The sequence below is a fragment of the Corythoichthys intestinalis genome, chromosome 16, assembly GCF_030265065.1.
Source record: "Corythoichthys intestinalis isolate RoL2023-P3 chromosome 16, ASM3026506v1, whole genome shotgun sequence".
NCBI lineage: Eukaryota > Metazoa > Chordata > Actinopteri > Syngnathiformes > Syngnathidae > Corythoichthys > Corythoichthys intestinalis.
The window spans coordinates 52,786,752-52,812,786 of record NC_080410.1 but is presented as its reverse complement, the minus strand read 5'-3'; the positions used below and the strand labels follow the sequence as shown (position 1 = coordinate 52,812,786).

The 26,035-nt window shown below is 46.4% G+C and overlaps 3 protein-coding genes across 6 annotated transcripts in view; 2 read left to right on the top strand and 1 right to left on the bottom strand.

Moving 5' to 3' along the window:
- The window catches only part of grid2ipa (glutamate receptor, ionotropic, delta 2 (Grid2) interacting protein, a), a 30,673-nt gene extending 19,773 nt beyond the window's left edge, over positions 1-10,900 (top strand). Inside the window, 17 exon segments of the mRNA XM_057861151.1 lie at positions 478-547; positions 623-952; positions 954-1,111; positions 1,374-1,520; positions 1,597-1,703; positions 1,791-1,944; positions 2,190-2,512; positions 2,576-4,591; positions 4,695-4,782; positions 4,846-4,935; positions 5,005-5,201; positions 5,344-5,499; positions 5,564-5,650; positions 5,802-5,931; positions 5,992-6,110; positions 7,848-8,012; positions 8,230-10,900. Coding sequence (XP_057717134.1) covers positions 478-547; positions 623-952; positions 954-1,111; positions 1,374-1,520; positions 1,597-1,703; positions 1,791-1,944; positions 2,190-2,512; positions 2,576-4,591; positions 4,695-4,782; positions 4,846-4,935; positions 5,005-5,201; positions 5,344-5,499; positions 5,564-5,650; positions 5,802-5,931; positions 5,992-6,110; positions 7,848-8,012; positions 8,230-8,304 — 4,412 coding nt within the window. The 3' untranslated portion in view covers positions 8,305-10,900.
- A 19-nt stretch (positions 10,901-10,919) lies between these two features.
- slc5a11 (solute carrier family 5 member 11) lies at positions 10,920-25,803 on the top strand. Its single transcript, XM_057861156.1, has 15 exons — positions 10,920-11,063; positions 11,368-11,439; positions 12,732-12,836; positions 12,899-12,958; positions 13,023-13,127; positions 13,195-13,300; positions 16,447-16,527; positions 16,596-16,801; positions 17,222-17,357; positions 17,430-17,537; positions 17,611-17,761; positions 18,097-18,265; positions 21,525-21,740; positions 21,822-21,939; positions 22,013-25,803. Exons 1-15 carry the CDS (start codon positions 10,920-10,922, stop codon positions 22,237-22,239), a joined length of 2,004 nt encoding a protein of 667 aa, XP_057717139.1. The 3' UTR covers positions 22,240-25,803.
- arhgap17b (Rho GTPase activating protein 17b) overlaps positions 25,367-26,035 on the bottom strand; it is a 16,765-nt gene continuing 16,096 nt past the window's right edge. For 3 of the 4 annotated variants that reach the window (XM_057861153.1, XM_057861152.1, XM_057861154.1), the window contains one exon: positions 25,367-25,968. In XM_057861153.1, the coding sequence (XP_057717136.1) occupies positions 25,841-25,968 (128 nt within the window). In that variant the 3' untranslated portion in view covers positions 25,367-25,840. The remainder of the gene's footprint in view (positions 25,969-26,035) is intronic. The other variant, XM_057861155.1, reaches the window with a different exon arrangement.

The following is a 26,035-nucleotide window of genomic DNA, read 5'->3' as shown; positions in this document are numbered from 1 at the left end:
GTCCATGAGAGGTCATCTGAGATGTGGACTCCCCGGAACCGGAAGGTGTGGACCCTCTCCACACACTCAGCGTTGATGTACGGGGCGGCGGATCGGTTCTGTTCCTCCTGAAGTCCATGATGACCTCTTTGGTTTTGGTGTTGTTCAGGGCCAGGTTGTTGCCTGAGCACCAGGCTGAGATTTTGCGGACTTCCTGTCTGTAAGCTGCCTCATCTCCCTGTGAGCTCAGTCCAACCACTGTGGTGTCATCAGCAAACTTGATGATGTTGCTCCTGTGGATTAAACCCCCAAATCATATCCTGTTTTGGTATAGTGTATTTCATGTTTGTTTTTAAAGTGCTAAACTTCACATCTGAACATAACATTTCCTGTCATCTCTTATTTGAATGTTTGCAAGGCAAATCCATGCGGCAGCCTCTCCCAGTTGAAATGGAATTGAATGGAGATCCTCAGATTTTGACCCCTTTCACTCTGCAGGGAGCGCAGCGGACAAGGCGGGCCTAAAACCGGGAGACCGCATCATGTTTCTCAACGGACTGGATATGAGGTAAAATCTGATCGACTCGCGTTGGCGGCGATCCAAGGCTAAGCTGGACTTCCCGCGCCGTACGTGGGTCGGCAGGACCTCCTCCCACGAGAAGGTGGTGTCCATGCTGCAGGGAAGCGGCGCCGTGCCCACCCTGGTGGTGGAGGACGGCCCGCCCTGCTTGGACACGTCGGAGCGGGACGTTCCCCCGGATCGCGCTCGCTCCCCGGCGCTCAGCTCCCTGCAGTGGGTTGCCGAGATCCTTCCGCCGAGCATCCGAGTCCAGGGCCGCACCTTCGGGCAGCAGCTGGAGCACCTGCTGACCATCCAAGAGAGATACACCATCTGCAAAGCTCTGGAGAACTTCTTTCAGCACAGGTGGGCGAGCCCAGCCAAATGGAATAGCACGCGTTTCCAACTGAGCTCTTTTCAGGAACGTGGACACGCTGATCGTGGACGTCTTCCCGGTGCTTGATACGCCGGCCAAACAGGTGATCTGGCAGTTTGTTTACCAGCTGCTGACGTATGAAGAGCAAGAACACTGCCAGGACAAAATTTCCCGCTTTCTAGGATTCAAAGCGCCAGGTGACACAACCGCTTTTTGTTTTTAGTAGCCCTTAGCTCTGCCGTCACTGTGACAAGTCCCGCCCAAGCGGTTTGATGACAGATCAAAGGATTTCATGCTACTCAATGGAATACAGTAATAGTGTCAGATAAGTCAAATCCATCCCTTTTCGGAATAGATGAACAACAATAAAAGTCGAGTCGATCATAAAGGTTGCAAACAGTCGGATGAATATTGAAGGTCCAGCTATAGTAGAACTCGTTGTGTGCGTTGGTGTTCCAGTTCCCTCCGCTCCTCAAGAGCCCGCCGAGGTGGCCCCCGAGCCCCATCGCCGTAGCAGCTCCGTGAGGGTGACGGGCACCGCGTACAGGAGCAGTGTGAGGGGCCGGAGCTCAGATGACCTGATCATTGGCACGCACTTGGGCATGGGTACTCAATCTTACGCTCTTTAACATTTGGTACACGTGCGCGTTGGTTTCTCAGTCAAATCCTTAAATCCCCCAAGGTTTCCGTGCAGACTCGCTATTGGAGGCAGGAATGAGGTTAACTCCAGGAGAAAGACAGTCTGGGGATGGTACCTCGCTCCCCGAGACTCCAAACAACCTCACAAATGTGCGCACTTTTTTAAAGCTAAGTCCGTTTTTTTGTTGTGCCTAACAGCACCGACTGATCCGACTTTGTACATTTTCCCCATCCAAGCTATCGGCCGTGTACGCCGAACTGGAGAACATGTACTCGGCCAAGAGGTCCAAGTCCCTGAAGACCCGCGCTCCTCCCGCCCCTGAGACTTTGCTGGATATGGAAGTTGGCCCGGCCTCGCGCGCCGCTTCCCCAACGTCGCCCGCTATTGCAGGTAGAGAGGAGGTCTTCATTCTATTCACAGCTAGCTGCTGACTTCATGATTACTTCTCTAAAGATGAAGAAAACAGTTCCCAATCTTATTAATACCCTCAAATATGACATGGTTTGTGATTTTGTCTGGTTAAGACAAAGTTAGGAAACTCAAGAGGCTGCCATTTTGTTCAATCCCAGTCTATGTTTTTGACTGAAATTCTATTCTTGATCTCTCCAAGATGTGCTTTTGCATCATCGTTGCAGGTGGCGGTAAAGGCCCTCCGCCTGCTCTAACCTGGCCAGAACCTCTCCCGAGTCCCCCGCCTTCCCAGATGTACCCATCAGCCCTGACGAGTCAGAACAGCGGGGAATCCAACCCCTACATGAGCCTGGACAGCCCGTCGGCATCCCCGCCGGAATATCCCTCGAGTCCTCCGCCGCCGCGTGCCGGCAAACGTCGATATACTTTCTCCAAGCCGCCGCGGTCCGAAGACACAGATCGTTTTCTGGACGCGCTGAGCGAGCAGCTGGGCCAGCGAGTTGCAATAGTGGATGACTTCCTGACGCCTGAAAATGACTACGAAGAGGTAATTTTCATCAAAACGTGTCCAGAGTGAATCGTTTCCGTAACGTGTCCCATGTCACGGTAGGATGTTTGTCAGATGGCGTTGGCAGACGATGATGATGATGATGATGATGATAACGATGAAGAGTTAGGGGCGGACGAAGAAGAAAGCGGAGGATTTGCGGGTCCGGAGCTGAGCAGCCCGAGTGACATCCAGAGTAGCAGCGGGGACGATAACGCTTCCTCCCTCACCTATTCCTCCTCTTCTGACCACATCCCTCCACCGCCCATGAGCCCTCCTCCGCCTCCGCCCGTTCAGTTCGACGATTTGCCGGCTCCTCCGCCGCCTCCGTCTGCTCCCCCTCAAGCGCAAGGACTGCTTAGCTACACCCCTGAACACTCGCCAAGAGCTTACGTGCCCATCCGCCGGAAATCCGGACCGCCTCCCCCGCCTCCGCCCCGCGGCGATCCGCCCCCCAAACGACACTCCTTGCATAAAGTTCTTCCCGCGAAAGAGGAGCTACAGGTCCAGGCTGCCGTAAAAGAGCTGAAGGCCTATCAAGAGCAGCAGTCTTACCGGAGAAGACCCTCCTATGAGGAGCGACAAGCGTACGAAGAGCTGATGGCCTTTGAGGAACAGAGGGCTTTCCAGGAGCAGCAGTCTTATCAGGAGCAAATGTTCAAGGAGAGACAAGCCTACGAGGAGCAAAAGGTTTTCCAGGAGCTGAAAGCGTTTGAAGAGCAAATGCTGAAGGAACAAAAAGCCTTCCAAGAAAGACAAGAGCAAGCCTTCCAGGAACAAGAGGCTTACGAGGAGCAACTGATGCAACAGATCTACCAGAGCCACCACTCCATGCCAACCCAGCCCACCCAGCAGAAAGCCCACTCGCCATTGCCGCCGCTCCAGCAGCTCCACCAGTCCCTACCGCTGCTCCCCGCGCCAGAATTCCTCAATCACTCTAGTCATCCTGTTTATGCGATGCGAGAAACGCAACAGCAGCAGCTGCCGCTGCCGCCTCACCAGGGCCACTACCACCCACGCCTGTCCCGTTCGGCCCCGCCTCCGCATCGCCCGCCGCCTCTCCCCACGGTCGACCCGTGTGAGCAGTATTACGAGGGCGTTTACCAAGGCCACCAAAGCCCCGGGTCCCAGGCTCACCATTCTTCGGCCGAGATGCTCCACCGTCCCTCGGCCGAGGCGCTCCTCCGGTTGCGACGGGCGCAGCAGGTCCACCAAGGGGAGATGTTTCAGCAACCCGCCACCCATTATTCGTCGGCGGAAATCTTCCCCCAAATAGAGCAGTCCAAGATGCACTGTTGCTCAAGTGAACTCCTCCATCAAGCTCACCAAATGTTGCAGAGACCGCCTCACCACTCGTCCACAGAACTTCTCCACCACCACTCGCCTACCGACCCGCTCCATCAGCTCCGCCGCTCCTCCGCCGAGCTTCTACACCAGTCCCATCAAACGCACCGGGAGAAACCCCGTCATCACTCCTCGACCGAGCTGCTGCATCAAATCCAGCGAGAGGCGACCTCGCAAATGAACCGGGATGGCCAGAGCCGCAGGAGTCTTAAAAGTCAGAGCCAAGCGTCTTCACAAGGGCAGACGCCCGTCAAGCCGTCCCCCCAGAGGCCCCGTTCAATTCAGCAGGCTCAGCGGCACTCGGGAACCCCTCGCATTCACCATATCCACCATATGACCCCGCAACCTCTACCGCAGGACTACCGCCACCAGATTCACGTGATCCATCCGCCCCAGCGACCCCAGAGATCCCAGCCGCTCCTGTCGACGTTCCAGCCTCTGCGCCCCCCCGCGCCGTCCGCCGCCCAAACCGCCCGCCCCCATTCCCAACCGTCCCAGCACTTGATGCGGTCACAGCACGAGCCGGCGGCGAGTCCCCAGCCACGGTCGCTCCCCCATTCTCTATCCGACCCCGCGGAACACCGGGAGCCTCCGCCGGCGCCGCCGCTGCCTCCTCCCTGCTCTCCACCGCCCTTACCCAGGCCCACGCTCTCCAGAATGGACTCTCATCACTTGAGCGTCAAGAGGTTGCGCTGGGAGCAGGTGGAAAACTCGGAAGGCACCATCTGGGGCCAGGTAAATACAATGATTCCGCTGCATTTATGATAAGGGAGAAATTTTGGATGACACCCTAACCTTTTTTGGATGACACCCTAACCTTTGTTGTGTATCTCGCTAGTTGGGCGCAAATTCCGACCGCGAGAAACTGCATGACATGGTGAAGTATTTGGATCTGGAAATGCACTTTGGGACACAGAAGGGATCCCGTAAGTTTATCTGCGAGATGTACATTTTGTGTCACCTTCTACGTCATCGTCTCCTATTTGTAGCGCTGGCTCCGGAGCCCTTACCGCAACTAGAAACATTTAAGAAAAAGGACGTGATTGAAATTCTGTCCCATAAGAAGGCCTACAATGCATGTAAGTTGGGAATTGTACAATAGGTCATCCCAGATCTCCGCGAATGATACGCCTTCCGTTCTTCCTCAGCCATTTTGATAGCCCACCTGAAGCTGTCCCCCGGTGAGCTGCGTCAGGCGCTGATGTGCACGAGCTCCGACAAACTAGAGCCGTCTCACATCCAGCAGCTGCTGCTGTACGCCCCCGACGCAGAAGAGGTCCAAAAATATCAAGAGTACAGAGATGACCCCGGTAAACTCAGCGAGCCGGACCAGTTTGTACTGCAGGTGTGGAACAGCAAAGAACATTTTGGTGCCTGCCGATGAAAAACGGAATCCTTCGTCACTTGTTTTTTACACAGGCGTGCATGCGCGCGTACGTGACCGTAAACCGTCTTCTGAATGTTGCCTCGTTTCTCTTTGAACTTAGATGTTGTCAGTGCCTGAGTACAAGACACGCCTGGAAAGCCTCTTGTTCAAGTGCTCTCTGCAGGAGAAGACGGAGGAGCTGAGGGGAGCCTACCAATGCATTAGCAAGGCCTCCTTGGAGCTGAAGAGCAGCAAGAAACTTGCCAAGATTTTAGAGGTACGACCCCAAAGCCCAAATTCACAAGTTTGTCAAGTCTTCATCTGTCTTCATCTTTCCATAGTTTGTGTTAGCCATGGGCAACTACTTGAATAACAGCCTGCCTAAAGCCAACAAGACGACCGGCTTCAAGATCAACTTCCTGACAGAGGTACGTGCAGTATCACACAACAGGTCGGGACTCGACTAAAATTGAATAAAAGTGTTCGCTGGATTCAAAGTGAGACAGTTTGTCTCTAAAGGGAAAAAGCTGAGCACCGTTTGATTTTCTCTTAAGTACTCAACAATGACATTCTCTGCAGTTGAGTACAACAAAGACAGTGGACGGGAAGTCCACATTCCTGCACATTCTTGTCAAGTCATTGTGCCATCACTTTCCCCATGTGCTGGATTTTTCTAAAGATCTCACCATGGTTCCGCTGGCAGCCAAAGGTAAAATGAACAAAACCAATGAAGAAAATGATTCACCGTTTGATTGTTCCGTCAACTCAGTCAACCAGAGGACCGTCGCATCGGATGTGAAGGACCTCCACAGAAGCATCCAGAACATCCGCGCAGCCTGTCAGAAAATGCCCGCGACGGCTGAGGACCGCTTCGCCACTGTCATGAGTGTATCCTTTTGGGAAATGTTCAAAATAAAATCAACTTTAGCGTGTTTTGAGTGGCCATTACCAGAGTAATTCATTTCAATTTTATCAACATTTATAATTGTAATCCTTTATTCAAAAATATATAGATAAAAACACATATAGCACTTTTCAGGACACTTTACATTGCGTTATTCATTCATTCCACCCGTAGATGGTACTATAGTAGCCAGGGCTGGCCGTGGGTGGGCCGATTGACAGAAGCGAGGCAGCCAATTTGCATCATCTGACCAACATCAACCGCTACTTCTCGTACACAGGCGAGTAGGGCCGAGCGTCTTGCCCGAGGACATGACGAAAATGAGCGCGAGTGGTCATTGGATTGGAAACCCCCATCCACGCACCACTGCAATTATTATTTATAATTGTTACGTGCCAAAGATGGCTCGCGAAAGGCGTAACATAAAACAAGCCACACAACTGTACAAGTGGACACAAATTTATTTACACAATAATCAAACTCGCAATGAATATGTACAAAATGCCGAGGAAGCGTGACTTCGGGGTAAGCCCAGGCCAAAACAACAAACAAAAGCAACTACACTTAAACCCCACCCGCTAACTAAGCCCTGATCATGTAAAAGGAACAAAGAAAAGACAGCTTCTAACCTAACTTCCTACTCTATACAAAACAGGAGAAAACGGGTTGAACAGAAATGGCGACTTACCCTTACTTGCTTCAGTGCTCTTGTTTACAGTGGTGAACAAAAACGATCCAATAACGAATAAACACAAAAGATCTCACCGAAAAAGCGGGAGTGTATCAAACTAGCGATCAAAATGCAAACGAGCGTGAATGGCGAGCAAACAGCTAGCGAGGAGGAACGCGACAGAATACTGCCAAATTGCGACCTCATAGAACGTTGACAGCGGCAGGTTTATGAAGCTTGGCGCCTCCTTCCGTGGCCAATCAGCGGTGGTGACGTCGTCGGTCCGTCCTGCGTCGATCAACTGTCGTCACAGTGGGAGGGGAAACAGCCAGCTGGTGGAGGCGGCGATCAGCTGACTGGAAGAGTCTCAGAAGTTAACCATTAAACGGCCAGGGGCCGTCACATAATGAAAAAACACATATATTCAAACCTGGAGTACAGATAGTTCTTTGTTTTTTCTTGATGGCCAAAATGTCACTTGCCCTATAAAGGGTTAACCCCCTAATAATGATAATTAAATATTTAAAAATTAAAGCAATAATAAAAAACAAAACAATTGGGGTTCAAATGTCCATCAGGTCTGATCAATGTGAAAATTTTGTCATCTCAATTAGCCTAATTTGCCTAACAAAAGTCCGCTATCTTAAATGCTACGAATGCTAACGTATTTACAATTCTCATAGCAAATCGCTCACACGCAACTCCACCAACTGTAGCTCTAAACTTCATCACAAACATATACAGTATTAGCGGAAACAACTTTACAACCTTATGTGGGCCAAACCTATCCTTTACCCATGTCAAACGTCAGAGTCTGCTTCTCAATTATACAAGGCGAGAGGCCAGCCAGACTCAAAGCTGCCACCAGAGGGCAGTGTGTCCTCCATCATTAAACAAAATACAATACTTTTGGATGGTTATTTTGGAAATTTACTTAAGGGGTTAATTCTGACTTGCGCGGAAATTCGGGTGACGTCGGCAGCGTAGGAACGGAACTCCGGAGAATACCTGTATATGGCCCCGGAGAGTCCCTTAACCGGGACGCTCCCAGACTTTTTTGGAAAACAGCCATCCGTCGGTGCAGTCTCTGGAGTCTCTCCAGCAGAGCTCCATGGAAGAGTTTTCCGCAACGGCCTCCTACTTCGGCGAGGACGGCAAAAGCACCGACACGGAGGCCTTCTTCGGCATATTTGCCGAGTTCATCGACAAGTTTGAGGTGAGGATGACAACTTTTTGCTTTCTGCAGACTTTGATTGTCCTGTCGTGCCTAACTTAATGATAGGGAGTTGAAAGTATTCCATCAGTGTGCGAGTTCCGTTCATGAATTGCACATCCAATTTTTATGACAGCTTCCTTATCATCCGTGGCGGCCGGCAATAGAGTCGCAGGCTCCGCTGACCGCAATCCACGTTTATGATTTGTATTTATTACAGAGAGTTCTCAGTGATCAGCAGGCGGCCGAGAAGAGTCCCAGAAGTCCTCGATTGGCCTCCCCGCTAGGCTGGTAGCTCCGGGCCACCTGACGTGCCAATATACTGTATGAGCACACGCTTTATCAATAGTACAAATAGAATTGTTCAATTAGTGATATACTGTAGAGGCATGACATTTATGAGAATCTATGTGCTTTATTGAAATAACTGCCCAAAGGAAAAAAATCCTTATTTATCTTAAACCTTAATATATTTAAGCATCAAAAATCAATATTTTAAAAGTTATGGCTTATGGATTTTAGACTAATTTGATTTTCTCTTTCGCCAGTGGTATTTCAGGCCTCTGAATAGCGTGCAATGCAGTGTTAAATATCAGCGAGGTGTAGCATCATTTACAACTTGATACCACAAATGGAATGAATCGGAAGTCCTTGTTTAAAAGTAGCTTTTCCATGTATTTCTTTAGCAGCCCACCCACCACACCGAATGTACGCAATATTACTTAAATAAGTGTTACTTACTTCTATTGTTTTGACAGACGGATGGCTTCAATGTTTTGTCGGAGCTATAAACGGGCAGTGTGCAATATTGGGATCCGCGCACACAATTATGAGGATCCAGAAGTTAGCGCTTTCATTTATGATGAAAAAATAGTGGCTTTGGATGTAGTAGCTGCTGTCTGCCATGTACTGCAAAGCAGCTCCTCTGGCTTGTAGAACAAATGTGAAATAAGACAAAACAGTTGACGTATTTAGTTTGATTGCGATTGTGACAGTAAGTTGAAAATGAACGGTTGTTCAACTTGCAAAATGTGAATGAATGAAAAGGGAATGTTTTCAGAGTCAGAAAATGAAGATTTGCTCCTTCATTTAAATTGCTGTTTGTCGTGTCGTGAGCTTTTCCATATTATTCTCATAAACCCCAGTGTCAATCTCACCATTTGATGACTACAATTCAATAAAACTCATTTGGTACCAAACATCATTCCCTTCTGTTCTATGGCTACAATAACAGAGAACCTACTGCAGTGGTATGAAAAGAATATCTGAACCTTTTGGAATTTCTCGCATTTCTGCATAAAAACACCATCAAATGTGAGCTGATCTTTGTCAAAATCACACAGATTTGAAAAAATCATTTAATTGAAACATTTATAGCTTTTCATATTTTAATGGGGATAGCATGCAAACAATGACAAAAGAGGTCAAATAAGTAAGTGAAACCTCTGCCTAAGGAGACTTCAAGAGCAATTGAAACCATTTTTTACCAAACAATTGAAGTCAGATGTGTTCCCAATCACTGATGAGTGGCTTAAAGCTGCCCTGCCCACTATAAAACACACACCTGGGAAGAATTGTCTTGTTGAGAAGCATTGTCTGATGTGCATCATGTCTCGGTCAAAAGAGCTGTCTGAAGATCGAGGATTGTTGATTTTTGGAGGGAGCATCATGATTTGGGGCTGTTTGGCTGCCTCAGGGCCTGGATAACTTGCAATCATTAATGGAAGAATGAATTCAAAAGTTTTGCAGGAAAAACAGAGGGCGTCTGTCAGACAGTTGAAGCTAAAAAAGAGGATGGATGCGGCAACAAGACAATGATCCAAAACACAGAAGTGCATCAACTTCAGAAGAACAAAATACAAGCTATGCTGGTCAAAGTTATTGCTGCCAAAGGAGGGGCTACAAAATGTTCAATGTTCACTTCATTAAAATATGAAAACCTATAAACGTTTGGGTGGTCTGTGTTAAAGCAGACACTGTTTTTTCATCTGTGTGATTTTGACAAAACTCAGATACAATTTGATGGTGATTTTATGCAGAAATGTGAGAAAAGTTTTTCATAACACTGTAAATGAAAGACTGGATTCCATCTTTTATCATAAAAAAATAAAAATCTTGCTTCTACTCTTTTTCATTCTTTATTTAGGAGCAGTTGAACATCATCGGCAACATTGTCTTTGGTAGTGAAAGAATACTTCTTGAAAAAGGACTTTCCGTTTCTTTTCACTACTGCCTGATATGAAGTCTCTGTTCCTGGAATTGAATGCCTTTATTGTCGTAGCATAAACATTATTTTCCAAGTGTTCCTGTACTGATTTTTTTTTTTTTTTGGCGCTACAGATAAGCTGTCTCTTGATAATAAATATTCCGTATGATATTGCTCTTTTCCACTTAGCTGCTGGCCTGCCGCATTTTGTATTATCGCATGAATTTACTATGCTCTCTATGGTGGAGATCTGAGATAAGCCATCCGATTTACGCGTTTGTCAGGCGTTCACATGCATATGTCTTCCTGAGCGTGTGTGTGTGAGCAATAAACCTTTTGACATCACGTGCACGTGTTGAAAGTGGAGTTTGATCTCCAGCATGCGCGAAAGGAGCTTCCTCCTCCCGGAGCTGCTGTTTTGAATGTGCACGGCCAGGTGAGTTGAGTTTTCTTTTTCTCGACTTAACAATGCCATGACACGAGCTGTCCATTGGGCTGTTTTGTGTTGGCTTTCGTACACGAACCGCTTGAATCGATAGTCCTTAGATCCAAAAATGTAGGTACGGTCAATGTGATTTTTGCTTCTTATACAGTATGTACTTCTAGTACTACCATGCAGTGACAGACTTGTTTTTTTTTCTTCAATAAATGAATGAAGTCAATTACATTTTAACCACAATTGTTCATGTGGCGATTCTTTCCAGATGACCTCGGACCTTGCGGTACCCGGACGAGGCGACGCCATGTCTACCGCGCCGGCCCCGGGCGGAGGAAGCGCGGCCTTTGACGGCGTGGACATCGCGGTCCTGGTGCTCTACTTTGTTTTGGTGTTGGCTGTGGGCTTTTGGGTATGTCGAAAATATGCCATCGAATACAGGGTAAAAGATCCCTTATCTTCTATATGTATGTCTACTATACCTACGTTGTAAGTAAATAAATAAATTTAGGTAGACAATTAGTCTTTACGTAAATACTCTATTCTTTTTAGTACAATTGAATAAAGTGCCTTAAACTAACACAAACTTGAAGACTTATTAAATATTTGTATTTTTCATTTTTAATTGATTTGAAATAGTTCTCATGTCTTCATTCATGTTACATTTATCATCCGACGTAGCCCATTTCTGTTTCTGTCTGTCACATGCCTACTAGTCCATGTGGAAGACTAAGCGCAGCACCGTGGACGGTTACTTCTTGGCGGGGAAGAGTATGACCTGGTGGCCGGTGAGTCCTCAGCACTAGCAGTGTTATTTTTGGCAGCCCTTTTTATTTTTGGCACTGTCGTTTGGACAATAATACTTATTGAAATGACTAAGACTAATATGTCTTCCTCTAGTTTTTGGTGGCGAAAACTCAAGACCCATTTGGTCTCGTCCAAGTCGACTTTTACTAAAAATGTTTTCATCGGTAAAAAATTCAGACGAGCACATATCGTAGCATCTGCAAGGACAACGCCAACACACTCAGCAGGAAAACAGTACATTATTTTCCATCAATCATACTCACCTGGACGCCACCAACTGAATGTAAAAAAAAAAAAAAGTTCTCAGAGTTTAAGAGGACGCTCGCTGTTAGCATTAGCCTAAAGCTATCGCAAACGCGAAAGACATGCTAATGCTACAAGTTATATTTAGCGTGTGATGAATCCTACCGTGTGACGGAAACCTGTGCATTTTTGTCTTGTCAGACGAATACTGACATTCGGCCAGTGAAGTTTTAGTCTCCCAAAACACATTTTTAGCTCGTTATCGTCCCGTCATAGTCATGAAAAAAGTGTTAGTTGACGATATATTTTCGTTATCATCATCGATGACGAAAAAAAAAACACTGGTCCTCAAAAACAATCCACGTGTCAAAAAATGATGAGGCCAGTTTGGCAGTCAAATCTGGCTGACTTTACCATTTCCTAGTTACTCCATCCAAAACAATGCAATGCCCGCTTTTTTTTTTTTTTTTAACAATTCTGGTTGTGACATCACAGCCAGAATTGATAATTATGATTAGCTTTCTCGAGCTGCACATGTTGACAGACTGCAACAAAAGAACAAAAAGTCTTCGGATAGACTGCAAAAAGCAGCAGCTCACTCTGCGTGTCACATCGTCTTCTGTTTGGAGATTTTTTAGTGGCAAGGCAGCTGAGTGAGACAGAAAGACTTTTACGATGATGCCTTTTCTGTCACTTTTTTGCAGCAGGGCAGAGAACGAAAAGTGGTATTTACCATTTTTCGTTTTCACCGTCTCTCCTTTTTCGAATGGATTTGTGTCCAAAATACGCTCGCTCTGCAATCATTTCCTGCTATCATATTTCATCATAGCACCTTTAAAATGCATCCAAAGTGCTACTAGGTTGAAGACGTCTAATCCATTTGTGCCGTTAATGGCAGCCCATGAGCAAACAGAAGAAGTCATCCGACCTAAAATCTACAAGAAGTGGCAAAGGAAAAGGGCTGGCAGCTAGCGATCATGCCACTGAAAGCCAATCGTTGCGTTTGAAGCCGCAATAAATCTACTCGTAGGTGGGGGCCTCACTTTTTTCCAGTAACGTCGGCAGCGGGCACCTGATCGGACTGGCCGGTTCGGGCGCGGCGGCGGGAATCGGCGCCATCGCCTACGAGTGGAACGTACGATACTCCGAGTGGAAAAACGCTTCTCTTCCGATCCCAAGTTTTGTGCGTCGTAACAGGGAATGTTCATGGCGCTGCTCCTGGCCTGGATTTTTCTGCCCATTTACCTGGCTTCAGGGGTAAGTACGTACGTGAACGGACCTTGACAGTTTGACATCTTTTTATTTTTTGGGGGGACCGCAGGTGACGACCATGCCAGAATATCTACAGCGCCGATACGCCGGGAGAAGAACTCACTTGTTTATCGCCGTTTTGAGCTTGTTCATTTACATCTTCACCAAGATATCGGTAGGATTTGACCTCTGCTACTCGATAGAATTTTTCCAAGTTGATATGTCTTTTGAATGGGTGTCAGGTGGACATGTATGCCGGTGCCTTATTTATCAAGATGGCTTTGCAGTGGGACATCTACCTGGCTTTGGTGCTCCTGCTATCTGTCACGGCACTCTACACCGTGGCGGGTGAGATTCCTATTCCCCGCTTCAACCGCGATCGTCTCTTTTTAAGACTCGTTCTTCAAAATGTTCTCGCGCTGTCAGTCAAATTGCTGGCGTTTCAGACCGTAACGGACTACCATACTCATGCACCTAGCCCCTTGACGTACTGGCACACAAATGCAAAATGATCCATCCTTATTCTCGCTCATTTTTTTTTTACTTTGGAATGGAAGCATTTTAACCCCTTCAGAACCGCAAGCTTCTACTTTATCCCAAGCTAGACAGCTAGTTAACAAGGCTTTAATAATCAGACTGAAAGAATGGCTTCAAACCAATGTCCTCTTAAGACCGTCGTAAAACTACCAAAAAAAAAAGTACACAAGTATTAGCATTAAATAGGGTTGCCACTTTTCAGAAATAAGAAATACGGGACCCCCCCCTCACACCCAAAGCTGTGCAGGCAGAGGAAAAAAAAGGACATCCCCAAAACTCCTAAAATGCCTAGAAATGTATATATTCATTTATACGTATTAGTTCAATACGGAACGCAACATTTAATTCCCAATTTCTGACTGTCCCTTATTTTAAGGGACAGGTGGCAACCGTACATTAGCAACATTAGCTCGCCAGACAAGTTCGCTAAACATAAACAAAAAACGTGTCATACAAAACAATAAACATTTCTCCCAATAAAAGATCATGTACATTCTTTCACACATCCATACTTACGGACAAATCTTGTCTAGGGATCATATAAGCACAACATTACAACGTAGGAGTCAGGCCGAGACGTCGTGCAGCCATATTGAATTGATACGAATACGCTACTAAACCATGTCCCAAAGCGACCACAAGAGGGCACGGTGGGACAGCACAAAAAACCCTGCTGTAAAACTTTCCTAAAGGCAGAATAGGGATGTTACAATGTTTTATTTGTCATTTTTAATGTTAATGTGTTTTTAATGAGAAATGAGCACTTTAAGTTATCATTTCTGAAGTTGCGTTTGGTCAGCCATTTTCAAAGAGCCAAAAACAGCAAAGTGGGCATGCCAAACTTCCTGATTTGATTTCGATGGGTAAAGTTTCATCCAATCATCTACCAGAAGTGGTAATAGCAACTAAATTCAGTATTTTTTGCTTTTGAGACGCGAACGCGTCGTGTCCTTCAGCAGCACGCTTAGGTCCGAAGGGGTTAAAATGTAACCAAGTAAATGAATTCGAACAAAATTGAATGATGTAAAAGTACAATGACCGATTTAAAATGATACTCCAAAAAATGACACTTAAAAAAAATCCACTTTACCTTGACTTCTTATAGACCCTACTCACCAACTTCACCGAATGACGTGTGGCTGTATCCGGCCGCCATAATATCCGTCTTTGTTTATCCGTATTCTCAATGGTTTCAATTTGTCGTGCAATTTATAGTGCAATTCATGGAAGCCCCGGTGCTTTCAGACGCTATAAACTCATTGGATGCGTTGCATAAAAGGCGTTATGTGGAAAAGCTTAAGTCTATCCATTCGCCAGATCCATATTTGATGCCTAAATGGATATTTTTCGACCCGCTGTCTTCGCCCTCTCTGCCTGACATCTGCTACCCTGATATCTACAACTATCTTGTCCACACAAAATCAGCCTATTCTCACGAAAGTTTGAAAAACTTTAAGAGCAGCACTCTAAGCAACATTACCCCGTGTGTTTTCTAAAATGGCGACAATCCCAAAAAAAAAAAAAAAGTTGACTGCGATGGCCGACGCTTCAAGGATAGGTGGATATTGGACTATTTCTTCAATAAAACACGCAACAACTGTGTCTGCCTCATTTGCAAAGAGACAGTCGCTGTTTTCAAAGAGTTCGATGTGACGTAATAATATTACCGAACAAGACACGCTGACATGTACAACATTACAGGGAAGATACGCAGCGAGAAATTATAGCAACTTGAAGCTAGTTTCATCTCACAGCAGCAATATTTCGCAAGAGCCCGAGTGTCGAAAGAGAACGCCACAAAGACGAGACTGTTGAAATTATGAATTAAAAAAAATAATAAAGCAAATGTGACACACAGAAGGGCTTGCTAAAATTTCTTTAAATATATTGTTCTATGTAAATTAGCCAAGGTAGCCCCCCGCATTTTTACCACACCAAATCTGGCCCCCTTTGCAAAAGGTTTGGACACACCTGTTTAACGGATGATCCGTAGACGAGGCCAGCTTCTTTCACTTGGTACCAGCTAAATATTATTCAAAATGTAATGATGGTGGAAGAAATAAGCATATTGAATTTGAAACTATGTTGTCGGCGATTAGCCTCGCAATGATCTTAATTGTGGTTGTCAGCCCAAAACCCTCTAAGTATATATTAAATGCATCTTACCAGATATAAAATGACTACTACACAATCTGTGGTAATCGTTTGGAGCCCAGTTTTCTCGTCGAATTGCAGCCGTCCATCTCGCTCTCCTCTCCGGGTCTCTCGGAATACGGTAGAACTTCAAGTCTCTCCGTCTATCTTCTCTGTTATTGCAACCAACCGCCACACACGCCTTCACCATTTTGATTATTAATGTAAACGAGGAGCAGAAAAACACGCCATAGTAGGAGGAATTTACGTAGCGGTAATGCGTCAACACGACGAGTAGACGGACAACATGGCGCCGAGGCGTGGTTGTGACGTCATGTGAGTAGGGTCTATAGCTACTGACTGAGTCATGTTGCTGAACTGGGGGCTAATGGTCGTCAGTGTCATAGAACGCCGCGCTTTGGAAATCTGTCAGAGCACTTTTAACTACACTGTCAAAGAAAAACCATAATGGTAGATTTTTTTTTTTTTTATGACAAGTCCCACCTTTTCTCATTGTCCTTCCTTCTCCAGTCTGGATCCCAACCCCCATGGTTGTCTTTGCCATCAAAAGTGCCAACTACTGAGCTACTGCAACCAGTTGTAGAAAGAGCTGTGGAGAAAAAAAATGACTCCCATAATGTACCAAGTATTGGACGGAGCCGACTTCAGTAATAAAATCTGTATACTGCCTAAAAAAACACACACACACAATCAGATAGTAGCGTGCTAGCAGTGCCGTTTGTTGTGGCAAATTGTGGAAAAGGTAGCGCCTTAGTCTTAAAAATACAGTTAATTGTATGTGTTGCTTTGCTGTCGTCGTCGAGGCGGTCTAGCTGCAGTCATCTACACCGACGCTGCTCAAACGGTGATCATGCTCGCCGGAGCGCTCGTCCTCATGGGCTTCAGTAAGCTCGCCGTCAAACAATGACGTTCCGCGCGCCGTGCCGTCTTTTGATTTTGCATTATTTGGGAGGTTTTGCAAAGGTGGGAGGCTGGAATGCTCTGTTCGAGGGCTACATGGACGCCATCCCATCTGTTCGAGCGGCCAACACCACGTGCGGTCTCCCCCGAGAGGACTCCTTCCACATTTTCCGGGACCCCGTGGACTCGGACCTTCCGTGGCCCGGCCTCATCGTTGGCATGTCTATTCCTTCCATGTGGTACTGGTGCTCCGATCAGGTAAAATTTGGTAACGCTCTCACTTTGGCCTCAAGTTTCCCGTCTCATAGATCCACATCCATTTTTTGTGATGACCCAGGATCTGAGATAAATATGTGGCATCTCCTTAAACAAAATCCAGGTGGAGCCCCACAAGGAGCGCTTCTGGAAATCTGAATTTTTTTTCCTGTTGCTCCCGTTTTCTTGTATAAAAGATGACTGTCGTACTGTTATCATATCATATTGTAAAATGCACAACAGTTTTTTAAAATCATCATTACATAGGATTTGGAGGCATAAAAATGTGGCACGCCTCAAGAATCACTCGGAGGAACCTTCATATTTTGTTGTATAAAATAATTTCACTTATATAGATTCCTGCTTTCAGCAAAATTTACAAGTTGAAATCCTCTAAAAGAAATCATTGTGTTTGCGATTTAGGTGATCGTTCAGCGCTCGCTGGCCGCCAAAACGTTGACTCATGCAAAAGGCGGCTCCTTGCTGGCCGCTTACCTCAAGATTGTACCGTTCTTTGCCATCATGTTGCCCGGCATGATCAGCAGGATACTTTACACGGGTGGGAAATGCAGCACATTATTTCTGCTCACGTTTCAGTCGTTGAAACCGACCGATGGATGCGCTTGAACAGATGACGTGGCGTGTGCCGATCCGGAGCGGTGCAAGCGGATCTGCGAAAACCCGGTGGGATGTAGCGACACCGCCTACGCCAGACTGGTGGTTGAGCTTCTTCCCGCCGGTTAGGTCCATTTCAGTCACTTTCCATCCCGCTTTTCTTCTCAAAATGTTATTTACTAGTATTTGGCTTACAGGACTGCGAGGTCTAATGATGGCTGTGATGATCGCCGCACTGGTCTCCTCGCTCACCTCCGTCTTCAACAGCGCCAGCACCATTTTCACCATCGACCTGTGGAAGACCTTCCGATCCGGGGCCACCGAGTGGGAGCTCATGATTGTCGGGAGGTGCGTTTAGTACAGTCGCGGGCAAAGTATTCCACATGGGGCCGCAGTGGATGCAGGATATTGTTCCGACAAAACAAGACGACTCTGATCTGGTGCTTTACAAGTGCAATCGGTCAATGGCGGTCAGGCGCTTCTTGTTTCCCCGGACCTCTCATTGGTAAAACTGCCTGCGCTGGATCAGTCGTAACAAAGACCCACTTAAACGCCTGCTTTAGTAGGACCCACTGCCGCCTTTGTAGGGCGCTCGTCGTCGGCCGACGCCGCTGACGGACGAGCGATCGCTGCCGATCCTCCCTCCTGGTGGACACGTACCAGATGTTCTTTGCACTCTGCAGGGTTTTTGTGCTAACGCTGGTGGTGGCGTCCATTTTGTGGATTCCCGTCATTCAAGCTAGCCAAGGGGGGCAACTCTTTATCTACATCCAGTCCATCAGCACCTACCTGCAACCGCCCGTTTCCATTATCTTCTTCCTGGGCTGCTTCTGGACTAGAACTAATGAGAAGGTAAAGTGCTACTTTTCCACACATTACCTGCCATTGAGTCACTTTTGGAGGAAAATGTACTTCCAGGACAATCAGTGTTGTTACTAACAGCGTTATTTTTTTCAGTAGTGAGTAATCCAATCAATTACTTTTCTCATCTTGGCAACGCTGTTACCGTTACAGACATTGTGTAAAGTGTGCGTTACTACATTGGTTGAATGACACGAGAAATGTCAGAGACACAGACTCACGGAGACGAGAGAGCGGGGGGGAGTTGTGACTCCATTGCAAACGCGATGCTAGGTGGCTCCAATAACATCTGACTGTAGCAGATAACCTACAAACTACGCCCACATGATGCTACGGTAGATATCACATGTATATAGAACTAGATGCGAAATGAGACACAGTGGCGTTAGCACATGCAGGGGTGGCGTATAGGGGTGAAAAGTGATACTGATTCTAAGGGCCCATGCCCTGATGGGGCCCACAAAGAAAATTAGAACATTAGGTAATTGTTTGTAAATTCAAATATTAATCATTACAATTTTAATAGGAATAAAACGAAGGGTTTCTTTTTCTTGTTTTGCTTTTGGCAAAAAGTAAGCACCCGGAGAGCATATGTAATGCCACCCCCAACCCCTGTATTTTCATTAAATGGTTTGGTCCGCCCTTCCTTCGATCAGACCGGGAGCAGCGGTGCGCATTTACACCAGTCAATGACTCTGAGTTCGCACTACTGCAGAAATGTTTTCAAAACAAAAATCGGGTTATCAAAAGAGGAAAGAAAAGAAAGCAAAACAGGAGAGGGGTAGAAAAGGCCACCAGGATGTGACAAAGTACAGTGGTACCTCTACATACGATCACTTCGACACACGATCTTTTCGACATCCGACGTAAAATTTGAGCCGCCATTTGTTTCTACATCCGACGAGTTGCTCGAAATACGACGACATGACAGCACTGCAAACGAACCCACGGTGGATTTTCTTATGTGAGAAATCAACACAGTTTTCAAAAAAAGTTGATACAGTTGGAGAAACAAAAAAGTGATGCTTACCTTTGAAATGAAGATGCAAGTTATAGAAAAATATGAGCTTGGGGTGCGCGTCCCTGAACTGGCTCAACAATACAGCTCCATGATCCTCTTATGACCACCGTTCGCCACTATTTATAAGTTAAGGTGACAATTATTATTGTGGTAACATTGCCAAGGAAATCGCCAGCTTTGTCACGTTTTTATCATTTATTTAAGAACTTATCCAACACAAAACGCTCATTGTCTTAAGCAGTTGACTGCTCTCAGGAAAACGAAAGTATTATCTCTACCGCACCGACCTATCTCACTGGAGACGTCACCTTCGCGGTGCGTTCAGGGACAGTAAAAAGTGTCCGCCATATTAGAATCCGATTCGTTACATTATTTTCAGGAATAATTATTAATTCTTCTTCTTCTTCTTATATTATTCTGAATTATTTATTTATAACTTATTTGTTTTTCTATGTTTAATTGCCATTTGTAACAGTGCCAGCAGTATTTATTAAGAATTTAGTGTATGTTTTTAGGCTTTGGAACGAATTAATGGAATTATAATGTATTCCTATGGGAAAATCCTGCTCGACATACGACCATTTCGACTTACAAACAAGGTCCTGGAACGAATTAAATTCGTATGTAGAGGTACCACTGTACTTCACAAAGGAAGGTTGGTGTCTTGTGTCAGTGTAACGCTGAAAATTAACCTGTTATCTTAGCCCACTTCAGCCCCATCTGGAACCTTGCGATGTGTATTACAAAGATCTCAAGCGAGGTCCCAGCTGACTCCGTAAGAAATAAAGGATTTTCCCGGCCTCAATGAGCGATATTCACCTATTCAAAAACAGATTCCAAATAATGACGGCATTTTTTTGGTATCCTACAGATGTTAAAGTTGGTGTGGAAATTGTCTTTTTTTTTTTTTTTTTTAAATCTGCCTGAATCCAGTTTGTCAAGAATTTATTAGTTACCTTGCTTCGGAGCTGTAGCCTATAGTGCAGGGGTGGGCAAACCGGTCCTCGAGGGCCGCAGTGGGTCCTGGTCTTTGTTCCAACTGATCCAGCACCGAGCTTTTAACCAATGAGGTTTCAATGGAAACAAGAAGCACCTGACTGCAATCAACTGATTGCACTTATAACACACCAGATTGGTGAAAAGGTGTCCTCTTCATGGGTTGCAGCAAAAACCCGCACCCACAGCGGCCCTTTGTGGAATAGTTTGCCCACCCCTGCTATAGTGGATATCGTGAGTTTCCAGATGGAGCTAAGCCTACTCCATAATGAAATACTAGAATTGTTTGCTAGCTAGTGTTTGCTCCACTTTTAGCTTATATTTAATCAGTATAGCAGGCAAACCCTTAGCAAGCTCTTCATACTAAAACAGTTGTATATTGTAATGTATACTGTAGTATAGTTAAAACATTTATTCTAAGTCATTCATGATGGTATTTGCTTTGAGAATATTTCTAATAATAATATATTTAGATTTTAAAAGATGGCCTTCACTACATTTCTCATAGGTGATATCAGTCATTATTCATTATTGCTCTATACGCTGTATGGTTACATAAATATATTTTCATCTGAAATGAATGCAGAAAATGCACAAATTAGTGTGTAAAGATTCACCAGAATGCAGGAAATTATGTAGTTGATACTCTAAATGTGTGTGTGTGTCCCGGCACTGGTGGTGGGGCCCAAAGTGATACCTTAGAATTAGATGCAAATTGATACACTTGCCGGCGTTAGTAAACAGCGGCCATCTTAAAGCAGTAGACTTATCAGGAAGGCTCTGATGTAGACATCCTTCCTAGCAAACCTAAGTAACTTTTTATCTAAAATACTCCTAAATCGGCAAAATCTTGACTTGATTCTATCTTTAAATGATGAAACAGTCGAAAGTAGACAGACAGGAACTCATGCAATTGCGGGAGCAATATTAACTTTAACGGTTGATTCACAACATTGAATGACTTCCAAACATAGCAAAGGTTACTATGTTTTTGGAGTTTTTTTGGAATGGGAAAAAAAAAAAAAACATGAAAGGTAACACCAGTTACTTTGCCAAGTAACTAATTACTCTTACATTCAGGTAACTGAGTTATTAACTCAATTACTTTTGGGAAAAGTAATTTGTAACTGTAATGAATTAGTTTTTTTTTTTTCAAGTAAGATTAACAACACTGGTTATGTCAATTTCCAGCAATCGAGGGTAATGAACAGATGTGTTTTGTGCCGGCGGCAGGGTGCTTTCTGGGGCGTGGCCGTGGGGCTGACGGTCGGGTGCACCCGCATGATTCTGGACTTTATTTACCCGGCCCCGCCGTGCTACGAGCAGGACCGAAGGCCCGCCGTGGTGGCGTCGGTCCATTACCTTTACTTCTCCACCTTGTTGTCGTTCATCACGCTGACGGTGGTCGTGCTGGTCAGTCTGGCGACGGAGAAGCCCGGAGCGGAGCAGGTGAGGAGAGGATCGGGACGTCAACGGCAGCCAATGAATTCACCTCTAATAATCCCGCCTGAAGAACTTTCATCTTTTCAGATCGATCGTCTGACTTGGTTCACGAGATATGCCCCCAGAGAGCCGACCTCGTCGGAGGTCGCGGGTCACGAGATGGCGCCGGTCGGGTTGAAGCCAGAAGACGAGCGCGCCAGAAAAGGTGCTTTGCTTCTATCGGCCCCCCCTTTTTGTTTTTCCTCCTCGGTTTACGCCCCCGTTCCGGCATCCTCCAGACTCGGCGTCCGGTGCGCGACAGCCGTCCAGGCTGTTGTCCGCGCTCTACTGGTTGTGCGGGATGGAGCGGCGGAAAAAGGAGGCGGAGAAGGGTGCCTTCCGAGCAGAGCCCGTCGTTCCCGACCTCCATCTACTCAAGGAAGATCCGCGTCTGAAAAAAGTGGTCAACGCCAACCTGTTGCTTTGCCTTAGCGTGGCCGTGTTTGTCATCGGCTACTGGGCTTGAGGAGGGCCACTCCCTTCCAGTCCAACTCAACAAGACTGCTGCAGGCCTATCAGTTTTTCTTTCTGGCCACCGTCAACTAAAAAATGTCTCCTTGACACGCTATTTTTTTTCCTTCTAAAACAGGGGTGCCCAAGTCCAGTCCTCGAGAGCCTCTATCCGCTTTGTTTTCTGTGTCTCCCGCCTCCAACACACCTGAATCAAATAATCGGAATTGTTATCAGGCTCCCGCTGATCATTTGATGCAGCTGTGTTAAAGGAGGTCGACGTGGAAAACAAGCCGTATAGGTGCTGGAGAACCGGACTTGGGCCACACTGTTCTAAAAAATTAGATGCGGAGTTTGACTTTTGGAGCGGGGGGGCACAACATGTTCTTGACCCAGAAACGCAGTGTCAGCAATAAAATGAACTTACAAGAACATTTATAATAATAAGTTGAAAATGAGCGTTTTTTTCCCCATCATTTTTGAGGGCAATTCTAAATCAGGCTGCTTAGGACAGCTATCATTTTCGCCAAGATCGTCATCCATTGAATATGGTACACCCACCGGTGGTGGCTCTGTTGTACAATTAACATCTTTAGTGGGGCAGATTGATACTCGACTCACTATTTTGGCGGTGCGCTCTGGCGTTTCGTCCATCCATCATCTGCCGCTTAATCCGGGGTCGGGTTGCGGGGGCAGCAGCTTTAGCAGGGATACCCAGACTTCCCTCTCCCCAGCCACTACAACCAGCTCCTCCAGCGGGATCCCAAGGCCTTCCCAGGCCGGCCGAGCGACACAGTCTCTCCAGCGTGTTCCGGGTCGTCCCCGGGGGCTCCCGCCGGTGGGACATGCCCGGAACACCTCTCCAGGGAGGCATCCGAACCAGATGCCCGAGCCACCTTAACTGGCTCCTCTAAACGCAGAGGAGCGGCTCGACACGGAGTCCCTCCCGAATGACAGAGCTTCTAACCCTATCTCTGAGAGCCCGGACACCCTGCGGAGGAAACTCATTTTGGCCGCTTGTACATCTTGTCCTTTCGGTCACGACCCACAGCTCGTGAGCATAGGTGAGGGTAGGAACCTAGATTGGCCGGTAAATCGAGAGCTTCACCTTTCGGCTCAACTACTACGAACCGGTGCAGCGTCCGCATCGCTGCACTGATCTGGCTGTCGATCTCATTCATGAACAGGACCCCAAGATACTTGAACTCCTCCACTTGGGGCAGGATCTCATCCCCGACCCGCAGAGGGGATGCCACCCTTCTCCGACTGAGGACCATGGTCTCAGATTTGGAGGTGATGATTGAAGGAATTCGGCCTCCCAGCCAAGCCGCCAGAACCGCAACAGCCGAAACAGTAGGTATCCCGCTGGCGCAGCCCCAGCAAGTCGACCGGAAAGCCAAAATCCGCGCGTTCACTCTAGTGTTAACACGTTGTACTGTCTCCATTTTGAACGGTTCAAAGAAAGCTCACCGGGAACAAATTGACAATTTATTCGGATCGATGGAGATCAAAACGGCAAACAGATACACTCAACACAAGGTCACCCTATCTTATGTCAATAAAAGTTCCCAAGAAAAATGACAACGCTTAGTTAAACATGAGTCTTTTGAAGGCTCTCACGGGGCGGTCCGTGGGCAGGAAGAGGAGTGTTTTTGGGATTATTGTTTGTCTGTGGATTGGACAGGAGGATTTGGGAGTTACTGTTGTCCGGGCAACGAGGATGTGGGTTTTTTTTTTGCCACCTGGGCGTCAACGGGGCTCTTGGAGTCTTGTCATTCGTGTTATCAGTTGGATATCAGGTGTTCTCCTGCATTCCTCGTGTTAGGATAGACAGTTCTGCCCTTTGTCGTGGACAGTCCAGGAGAACTGGTTGCGAGACTTGGTGGTGCAGACGTGGGCTTGTCAGCGTCAGTCTTGCTCAGTGCACACGTTGGGCTTCCGTGATAATCCAGAGGCACTGTCCCCGATGTCCACGCAATGTTGTAGAGGCGTGTCAGCCACGACAGCCCCACAACATACGGAGCCTTTAGGAACTCCGTGCGGATCTCATCGACCCCGAGGGCCTTTCCGCCGAGGTTTCCAACCACCTCAGTGACTTCGACCCCAGAGATCGGAGAGCCCAGCTCTAAGTCCCCAGACTCTGCTTCCTCAAAGGAAGGCCTGTCGGTGGAATTGAGGTCTTCAAAGTATTCTCCACACCGACTCACGTCGTCCCGAGTTGAGGTCAAAAGTACCCCATCTCCACTATACACAGTGTTAATGGTGCACTGCTTTCCTCTCCACAGACACCGGCTGGTGGACCAGAATTTCCTCGAGGCCGTCCGGAAGTTGTTTTCCACGGCCTCGCCAAACTCCTCCCATGTCCCGTGAGTTTTTGCCTCGGCGACCGCCGAAGCCGCAGTCCGCTTGGCCAGCCGGTACCTGTTTTGGCGGTGCTTTCTGGCATTTCATGGTCCAAATTTTCAATCCTTGGTTCTTGCTCAGTAGTTTTCGCTTTTGAAAGCTTAGGTTTGAAAAAAAAAAAAGAAATATATCCATCTTGCCTCTTTGGTCCTTAGGTGGTTTTGGCTAAGCAAAGCAAATAGCGTCTAAGGTGCAAGGTCTGTTTGGAAAAATAATTTCGATCCATTATTTTTTTCATTTCATTCATTCATTTTTGTTGTTTTTTTGCGTTTTTATAGGCAATATTTTAGCAGAAAACTCTTAATTTTAAAATCAAATATAGGAAAGTCAATAATAATAATAATAATAATAGGAGGCGGGGGACTTGGATATTCTGGAAATGTTATTTACTTAAATTAGTGATGAAGCGATATGAAAACTCTTGGCCAAAACCGATTCGTACACTATGTATACTTTTACATTTACTTTTTGAGGTGGGGGGAAAAAGTACAAATGACTTCCCATATTTATAACAAAAAAATAAAAAGTGAAAATATTACATTCCTACAATTGCACTTTGTGTGTGGATTTTTGAAGATCTGCTCAAACACAAACACACAAATGAACCATTTTAATTTGTAGTAAATAATGTCCACTCTGACGGCGATATCCATTTAGACCTCTACTGCCGTCCGTCCCCGTTAAAATGGATGGGCTGTCTGTTATCAGCAATGGCAGCGAATGAGTTGATCGGACCAGCGTCAAGTTTGGAACAAACTTTAATCATCACAAGTAATATGGCAGCGACCGTAAAAAGGAGCTAAAAAGAGCCCAAGATTGTCAAGAAAAGTGCGAGTTGAGAAAATTTGACCTTTTCATATTTTAGGTCAAAGCTTTCCTCAAATTTTGGGAGTGGAATTTGCCAGCGTTGGAATATTAGATGCTTAAATAACAAATAGAATCTCATAAAATCAGTCTAATAAAATATTGATCTCAAAGTAATGGTACCCCTTTTGCTAAAATACTATATGAAAACCGGAAGCAAATATGTGCCAATATTGCACTTTAGGTCAACGACAACCAGCGATGAAGCAACACGGCCCCGCCCCTCCCCTCTCTTTGGTCCTCTCAATTACACGAGCACTTTACAATCTGCTTGTGCCTTAAATAGATTAACAAGGAAAAAGATTGTCATAAAAGCGTGGCGCGGCGTCTCAAAATGGAGGCGGTAGGGCTCAGAGCGAGGTGCTCTCCGGGTCCGAGTCGAGGGGCGGCGCCGGGTCGGTGGGGAGCGGCGGCGGTGGACCCCACGCCACGTCCGGGATCCAGGCTCTTCGTACGCCTTTAAGGTCCAGGCCGCCGTCTGCGCGGGGTCAACGGAAGGTCAGCGTTAGTCGCACGTCCTTCTCAAATACACTCGTACCCATGTC